At 51.9% G+C, this 9,313-nt stretch overlaps 1 protein-coding gene across 1 annotated transcript in view; it reads right to left on the bottom strand.

Moving 5' to 3' along the window:
• Positions 1-448, bottom strand: part of PYGM (glycogen phosphorylase, muscle associated) — a 19,996-nt gene extending 19,548 nt beyond the window's left edge. Inside the window, exon 1 of the mRNA XM_044448790.1 lies at positions 115-448. Coding sequence (XP_044304725.1) covers positions 115-357 — 243 coding nt within the window. The 5' untranslated portion in view covers positions 358-448. The remainder of the gene's footprint in view (positions 1-114) is intronic.
• Positions 449-9,313: the final 8,865 nt, after the last annotated feature.

Genomic DNA, 9,313 nt, shown 5'->3' with positions numbered 1-9,313 from the left:
CCCGTCCCCCGCGGCGGGAAGGCGGAGGCCCCGCGGGCGCGCCGGGGAGCGCCCTCCCGGGGGCAGGGGCGGCTCGCTGGGGGCGCGCCGTGCACGGCTCCCGCCCCGGCCCACCTTGGGGTCCTTCTCGTAGTAGTACTGCTGCGTGCGGATCCAGCGGCCGACCAGGTGGTCGCGCACCGTGTGCGCCAGGGCGAAGTAGTAGTCGCGCGTGTTGGCCACGTTGCGGTCCTTGACCAGCGTGAAGTGCAGGTGCCGGTTGAAGTTCTTCTTCAGCTCCGACACGTTCTCCACGCCGGCCAAGCCGCGCACGCTGATCTGCTTCCTCTTCTCGTGGTCCGAGAGCGGGCGCGACATGGTGGCGGGTCAGTCGCCGGCTGCGCTGGGCTGGCTGGGCTGCGGGGCGGGCGAGTCGCGCGGGACGCCTCGGCGTGCAGGCAAATGCGCCCCGGGCCCGCCCCTCGGGCGCTATTAAGCCCCCGCCTCGTGCATCATGCATGAGGGGGCGGGGCGCCCCCCCCCGAGGCCCCGCCCACTGGTCCACGGACCCCGCCCCTCGCTGCGAGCGAAAGGACCGCTGGCTCCAGGCGCGGGATGGAGTGCGTTTGGATAGCCGAAGGACTGGCGACTCCCAGCATGCGCCGGGAAAAGACCTGCGACTCCCAGCATGCCCCGACCACCACAGCACAGCTGGCTGCGGCATGCTGGGAGTGCTAGTCTCTTTCCATTACTGAGTCCTGCCGCTGAATCTCACAGGCGTCACCCGCCTGTGGTTTGCTTTCCACCCAGTGGTGACCAGCCGCGACTCTGAGCGAAAAATGCGAAATGAGCTTGTTGGACCGACAAATTCCAGCCTCCATGTTGCTGCGCTACCCCGTGAGCCCAGCGAAGGGTCTCGCCCGCGAAGGGATGCAGACGTTCACAACCTCCAGTCCCGGGTGCCAAAGGCGTCTCAGGGCTCCCTTTCGCGGTTAATCAGGTAGGGAAGGGCGCTGCTCACAGCAAGGCGTCCTGCGTGGCTGGATCAAGGTGCACCTCCCCCCCACCGCACACCAGCACAGCGCCAACATCAGCGGGGCAGTGTATACACCCCGGGTTACAGACTGACACCACACAGCTCTTGCTTCTTTCTGCCTGTGAGAAATTAAGACACCTTCTCTTCTCTTGCCCATCATCAAGGCCGGACTTGAAGCTAAGCTTGCTTTTAACGGAGCAGTTTGAAGGCTCTATGAAAACAGAGACATGCCTCTGAGCATGTACAGAATCCCTTTCCTCAACACCAAGTCTGACGTGAGCATCCAAAATGAATTGCCCACTCCTGCTTTACACACTTCCCCTACAAATCCCAAACATCCCATAATAAGGGAAAGACACTTTGCACATGCACTGACAACCCTCTTATGTATGATTCCTATTTATCTAGCAGTACCTCCAGAGACCACACAGCAAGGGATTTAATTGCTATATTCTGACATGCATATTCCAATTTTCCAGCAAGGCACGTAAGGTTCTCAGCTGAAAAAGTCCTTTGTCTGAAGCCTCAGAAACCCAACTAGCAAGTTATATGACATGGGATAAGGCCGCTTCCAAAGCTCCAATTTAAACCAGCCCTTTCTTCAGAACCATGAGGACTGGAATCTTATTTCTCTGCCTTCTTCACATGAGACTGGAGAAAAGGACTCGGATGCACCTGGCAAAGCTGGGCCAGCCAGTGCAAACTGCATTAAATGGACGAAGGACACGATCCTATGCATGTTTGGACAGAGAAGCAAGTACTCCACCTCCCAGCAGCCCCCAAGGAAAGCATGGCTCGATGGAGTTAGACCCAGGACTCCCGGTCCTAATCCAGCAGGCTTTCCTCCACTTTCTAGCTCAGATGTCATAAAGTAATGATTCTATTGTTTCAATCAGTTATCGGATCAGGTACCACTATGGTCAGCTGGCAAGGCGGAATTAGAATATTGGACAGACCTGAGCGGCAGAGCCCCGCATTGCATGCTGAAGATGGTTGTAGGGTCCCTGGCACTCCCTGCCTGAAAACCTGGAAAGATGCTGCTGCCAGTCAGTGCTGGGAATTCTAGGTTGGATGGACCCAGGGCCTAACTCAGGAGGAGGAGGTTTGCAATGTCCCTGTGAAGCTTGGTGGTCCAGCATGTGCTTTGCAGGCACAGGGGTCCCTCATTCCCCCCCCCCCACGAGCACCTCCGTGCGGCACAAGGGAGGAATCTTGCTGCTGCCAGTCAGTGCTTGCAATACTGAGTAAATGAACCCAAGATATCAGGCAGCTACCTCTCAGCCTCCTAGTAGGGCTCGGGAAACCTGTGTTCAAGCCCCTTTTCCCCAACTCAGCCTACCCCACAGGGTTGCTATGAAGATACCAAGTTAGGCTTGGGAGAACTGCATACATGTCTCTCGAATTCGTTGGAGAAATGCCCGAAGTTGGGAACCTGGCGACGGGGACCTGAAAGATGCTGCGAAGGATTGCATGGCACGTTCGAATCGGGGGTCCTTTAAAAACGGGGTGCTGTTCCTTTCCCGTGGAAGCCAACTTGGGCCGAGATGATTCCCAGTTCCCAGTAACACCCAGTCATCCTCTGGCTCGAAATCCCTCTTCCCCCTCCAGGCTGAGTTATGACAAGCAGGTGCCATTCAGATTTTGGCTGCCGAGCCTCCCGGTGCTGCATCCCAGCCCCCCCCTCCTCAAAAGGCCTCAGCCTGGGAAAACAGCCCAGCTGCATTCTCTTCTATTTTGAGCAGCTTCTGCCCAGACGGCCCCACCAGGCTGGCCGGTCTTCATTTATTCATTGATTGATCGATTTGGTGGAGGGGGTCTCTTTGTTTTCACTGTACTTGTAAATCGTCCAATAACCGAGGTTCTCCGGGCAGCGCCCACTATTTTGACAACAATGCGCGGCGCTCCAGTGGGAGAAAATAAAGCCAAGAGAAAACCCGCCAACCAAATCGAAACCAAGAGCAAAGTGTAAAATATACTTGAGGTAGTTCTTTAAATGTCTGGGGGAATCAAACAACCTTTCCCTTGCAGCAAGAAGCCCACACTGTAGGTGTCCGGTGAGCTCTAAAGCACCGTACAAAGGGGGTACCGCCACTAGAAATACCCTTTCTATGGTCTTTGCCTCTAAACTGGTCTAGTTTCGACCATTTACTCCAGTGACCAACTGAATTAATTTCCAAGAAATATCGCGAGGGGCACCAACTTGGACTGCTTTAAAAGGGGATCGGACCAATTCATGGAGGAGAAGGCTATCCATGATTCTAGCCCTCATGGTCAGGGACTACCTCCATGATCAGGAGCAGTCTGCCTACATTCCCCTGTTGCTGGGGAACATGGGTGCTGTTGCTGTCATGTCCTGTGGCCAACTGGTTGGTCTCCGCATGAACAGAGGGCTGGCCTGAGGTTCTTATCTTCACACTTTCTCTTGCACCTTTGGGGATGTACTATGAAATCCCCAGCACTTTGCTCCCGAGTTTTTTATGCCTGGCCTTGCAGTGTTTCCCCTCTAATCCTCTTTGATCTGAGCTCCTAATGCTCTTCCCTCCCTAATTCTCTTCCTTCTGATCCTTGTTCTCAAGCCACCTAATTTCATTCAATTTCTCTCTCTGATCTGGTTTCCAGTCTTAATCTCTCCAGGCAGCACTCTATCCCTCGCTCTGCCGCAAGTCGCCCAGGTACCAGCCCCGTCGATCCTGGCTTGGCTCTCGAATTACAGCGGCCGGCCTGCCCATGGCAGACCTGGAAAGGCCTGTGGGCTTCCACGCCCCCCCCCCTTGCCACCCCCAGAAGTGCTGACCGCAGCCTGTCACCAGCCTTTCCTAGGACCGAAGCCACCTCCAAAATCCTGGGCAGGATAACAACGTGCTAGGAGGGTATTATTTATGGAACCGGGGTCAGACTAGATGGCCCGGGAGACCCCTTCTGACTGCTGTTTCTATGTTTCTATTTCCCCCTCCCCAAATTCCTGGGAGGATTCCAGACAGAGGAGAAACTGCAGCAGCTCTCTTGCCACTACATGGACAAATTCAGCAGAGTCAAAAAATGCAAACGTCAGTCAAACAAAATGTGGTCTGCTTACCTCTCCGTGTCGTCTTTTTTTTCCTCTTGCCACCAAGAATTTGGGCAGTGTAGCGAGCAATGGAAGCAGGGCTATGTGCCGGGGCACTCAAAAGCACGCACGTGTGTTTCGGGGGATGGCTTTGTGTCATCAAGTCCTCTCCAGCTTGGACATGCACATGGTGGGCATGTCGTGAGTTGAGCCGGCTGGTCCCGGGGGTCAGACTAGATGGCCCAGGAGGCCCCTTCTGACGCGCTCTGTTTCTATGTAGCTTCGTAACTCTCAGTAGGGGGATTGTTGTGCCAATGCAGACAGCAGTGTCTCCGTCCCCAGGTCAGCGCTGGTACCCACTGCAGTTCCCTTGGGCATGGTGTCTTTGCAACATATGTGCCCCATCACCAACCTTGCTTCTAAAAAAGAGGCAGTGTGGCCTAGTGGCAAGAGTGTCACAGACTGGGACTCTGGAGGTTGGCATTCTGCTCCCTGCTCAGCTATGAAGTCCAATGGGTGATTTGCAGCAGCCACTGGCCCTCAGCCCATCCTACCTTGTGGGGTTGTCATTGTGCAGATAAAATGGAGAACAAGGCGGCGAGGTACAGTGCCTTAAGTTCCTTGCAGAAAAAGGTGAGGTATTCAGTTAAAAATGCAGTTATGTTTCCAGACCTCAAGGTTCCAAGGGAAAGGCTGATTCAGAGGGGAGACACAGGAATTTCATGAGTCTCAGCTCAGCACTAGACAATGCAGTTCATGGGTCATTCTACTAAATGGTGGGAAAGTATGAAACATGAAAAAATTTGACAAATTAATTCGTTTCATAGAGAGGTTAATGATGTCAGGACTTCTAGGAAACTGGACCGTAAGGAGTTAAAAGCTGCATGTTGGGCTTTCTCCCCATTACATGTTTATCCTCACAACAACCCTGCAGGGGAGGACAGGGCTAAGAAAGAGTCTGCCTCAGGGTCACGCAGGAAGCGTCATGGATCTGAATCCTGGTATCTCTGGGTCCGTCCAACACCCTAACCACTACCCCACAATGTTTTGCACATTCCTAGAGGAAATGCCCCTTGGTTTCACAAAGTCCCACTGGGTCCAGCCTTGGCAACAATCTGTGATTATCCCTCCTCCCTCCACATCCCTTCTTCCTCGCATGCCGATTGTAAAGCTGAGCAGCGAGCTGAACTCTGCCATGGTGCTGCACCCATTTTACAGGTGGGGGAGCGGAGCGAAGAGAAACGACCCCGAGGAGGCACAGCAAGCACACTGAAACAGGCCTTGCTCTCTCTGCAGTGCGAAGTGTGCGAGAGATCGCTCCAGCCACGAGCAACTGCCAAGTCAAGGACATTCCCTTGTGCCTGCCGCTCAAAGCCGTCCACATCCCTATAAATACGGTGACCTTCACAGAAATGCCATCTTACTTGGAAAGGACACAGCCGGTGTTCTATTTAGCCCTGACCCTCGCTGGCGTGTTTTCATAGCACCCTTCTGTCACCAAGGCATCCTGGGAAATGTAGTCCGGTTGCTTTGATAGGCGACAATACCTAACGAATTCCACACTCCCGGCAAGTCTGCATTTCTCCAGCGTTTTTCCTTTTCCGATTCTCACAGCCAAGCTTCTCTCCAGCAGTCAAAGGGATGCAGCTCCCCGGCTCACTCTCAGCATCTTCAGATCAGGCTGGGAAAGCATCTGCTGCTGCCAACCAGTGTCGACAATATTGGGCTAGATAGACGCTGCTAACGTCGGTTTACTGGCCTGATTTCCATAGCCCTGGAGTGGGTCAGGAAATGGTTGGGTTTTTTCCTGCACTGGCCAGACCTAGTGAAATGGAATCAGGCCTTTTGGAATCAGGAAAACTCCACTTTCTATTCCTAACTGGAGTATAGATCTGGGTGGAGTATTAAAGGAGAACGAATGCCCTTAGTAGAGACCGGAGCACCGAATGTTGGCGGTGGTGAGCTTCGAGTTTGCGCCTTTTTGCAGGAACACGGAGGATGCAACCTCCAAGCCTTCTCCTCTAGCTCTTTAAGGCTTTCCCCATGGCGCACCTACAAATGGACACTTTTTCATGCTTCCAGACACGCCAGGAGCGCAGAATTGCCAAAAAGGATACCCAGAAGCTTCTGCATCGCCTGGCCCAGGCCAGCCCAAAGCCCCCGTCTCTCGTGAGAAGGAAATCCCACCTGGAATACACCTGAGATCCAGCAGATCTGGCCCAAGCCCACTTTCCTACACAGGCGGCCATCTCCCTCTGCAGGTGCTCCGGGCTTCCTGCTGTGCAAAGCAGCCGAATTTAGCTGCGATTGAGTAACAGGATTATGACACCTGGCTGAGGGCCACTGGGCGGGACTGACCTGCCCCTGACTCCCCTTTATCGGATCTATGAATGCTCTATTGTCTCCCAGACAAGGCAGCCTGCTCGGAATTTCTTCTTACAACACACCACGGCATTTACATGTGATGCTCAGAAAATTGGAGCAGTGCAGCTAAGTTATTTAGACCATGGACACAGGATAGAGAAGTGTCACTATCTTCCAGAAAAAAAACATTTTGCAGTTAAAAAAAAAAAGCCTGTATGGTATTTACATCTCCGGGGCCCCATCTTGCTCGTGCTGGTCCAAGTTCTACCCTCATTTCTGGACAGATGTGGCCAGAGTGGGGGGTTCCCTGGGGCTTCAGACTCTGGCAGCCCGAGTTGGTCAACATAAGCCAATGGCAAGAGACAAAGACCGGGAAGTTCCAAGCCCAACTCCTGTGCAAGGAAACTTACAGGGAAGCTCTGGCCATTTCCAGATATCTTGAACTCAGCAAGAATCATAAATTGCTGCTTTAAAGTGCACATATATTCTGCTCCTACAAGCACTACAATGCCCATCTTTGGAAACGGGGAGGCTGGTTGTGATTAACATCAGTAAGAAAGATGTAGGAGATTAATCAAAGAATCACGCTGCTCCCGGCTCATGAAAATACGAAGGTTTAGGGAACCAGAAATGGGCTCCATAGGGAAATCAGAAGCCCCTGTAGTCTAAGGCAGGCCTTGGGTCCATATAGACCAGGGCTGTCAACACGGACTGGCAGCAACATCTCTCCAGAGTATCTGGTAAGTCTTTCCTGCCCTCCCTGGAAAGTCCAGGAATTGAACATCAGAACTTCCAGACGCGAGGTTAACTTAACTCTCAATAGACTGAAAAAGTACCTCTGATTATGGGAAGATTTTTCCTCTACAGAAATGGGAATAAGAACCATATCTGGAAAGGAAATTCATTTAATATGATGCTTGTGAGTACACACACAAGCATCTTCTAAAAACCACGTGCCTTGCTTCAGAAAGAATTAGGTTGTGCCGAACAGCTGCTTTATGCGATTAACTAATTAAATGACATTTCTGTGCCACCCAATGGCTGAAGCTCTCTGGCTCGTTCACAATAGTTCAAACCCCAAAATACACCTCAAGAACATATAATATAAAAACCAGGTCATGCTTACCCAAGTTGGAGCATCTGATTTTTGCTGATCTCCCCCTTACAACGTACCACACTATACCACATTACATCCTATATAGAAACGAACCCACACATTCATATAAACATTTGACAAAAATGTCTTTAGGAAGCTTTTTGAGCGTCTCAGCATTGATTAGACACGTGTTTTGTGTGTAGATGAGTCCTACCAATACAGAAATGGCAAGTCCTTTAGTAAAAAAAGGTTCAGTTTGCTCCAAAATGCGTTAAACCGCAGTGATACAGCTACGCAGACCTGAACACACAATGTTAACAGTCTTTAGATAAGCCATGTGCAAACTCGACCACCATTTCTGTTCCGTGTTCCAGCACCCACAATTCCAAACTCCGCAACTTTTCCATTCCTGATATGCAACCGATCCTGATTTTAAAACTATCCTGACCACTGGGCAGGTTTTCTTTTGTTTATATCCTGCCTCTTTTTCCTTCCAAGGAACTCAGAGGAGGGTCTCCCCCTCCCTAGCTGCAGCTGTCCAAGGTACGAGAAAAACCCCCCCCCCACAACTTTTGGAATATGTACTAGTTGCAGAATTAGCATCAGCTTAAAAGTAGGCGCTTCCCCACCCGCGATCCAAAGCTGGCCGGGTCACCTGACTCTCGCCCTGTAACCATCAGCTGACTTAAAACCCAATTACAGCAAATCAAAATCCCCGAAGTGCAGGCGAAAGGGGGTGAGGCGTCATGGTATATAACAAGACATAAAACATTTCACTGGATGATCGCCCAGCTGCCCGTTGCACAAAGTTTGCCACGAGCCTCCAATGAAACAAGGAGCATTTGTCCCTCCGAGGGAGCATCTAGATCAACACCAGGTCGAGCGTTCTCCCTCCTGTGAGCGGCATCCACACATGCACAGGAGCAACCGAACGGTCCCCATCCTTCATTCCTAGCAGCTAGCTCAAGTGCACTGAGCAAGAATTTGTATCGGAGAATGTTTGTATACCACCGTTTTTCCTTCCAAGCAGCTCAAGGGGGCTTACATAATTCTCCTCTGAACCTTGTCCTCACAACAGGTGGGTCGGGCCGAGTCTCAGGATGGTCCAGAGTCACCCAGTTGACTCCATGGCCGAGCGAGGACCCGAACCCGGCTTTGCCCGAGTTCCAGATCTGCACTTTTCACCACTAGACCACGCTGGCTCTCGATATGAGCGTATCTTGAAAGTAACGGCCCGATGGCCACGAGGCTGCAACCTAATCCTGGGGTGCTTGGGCAGGTCTCCTCAGAGGCACACCAGACAAGAAACTGGGATTGAGGGTCGTTAAGATTTAAAACCTGGAATGGATGCAGTGCCCTGCTGGACACCGAGAACCAGAATGGTACAGCAGGGAGCGTACTCGAGTCCCAGGCTCTCAGCTCAACCACCTCGCAAGGTTGTTGCAGAATAAAATGGAGGAGACTGGAGTCACGCTGGGTACCTTGCAAGAGGAAGACAGGCAAGGTGTACATGCAATTTGATCGTCAATACAGTCTCTTATCAGTAGGAGCGTGACCAGCCTCAAAGGTTTATCTTTAGGTTATTAGAATCTGTTCCAAGAAAACACTGTTAACAGTTGGATTGCTGACCTTGACTGTACATGACAGACCTCATGGTGAGTTCTTGAGCGGGAGAAGTGTGCTTGTTTTGTTGGCAGTTAATTCCCTGTACCAAGTGGCACCTGTACATCCGTTATGGGGTTGCTGTTTAACAGCACAGTTTAGCATGCTTGCCTACACGCAAGCCTTCTAT

The sequence above is a fragment of the Varanus komodoensis genome, unplaced genomic scaffold (genome assembly GCF_004798865.1).
Source record: "Varanus komodoensis strain SLA01 unplaced genomic scaffold, ASM479886v1 scaffold55, whole genome shotgun sequence".
In the NCBI taxonomy this organism is placed as follows: Eukaryota; Metazoa; Chordata; class Lepidosauria; order Squamata; family Varanidae; genus Varanus; species Varanus komodoensis.
The sequence above is the reverse complement of the archived record's forward strand: the minus strand, read 5'-3'. Positions and strand labels throughout refer to the sequence as shown.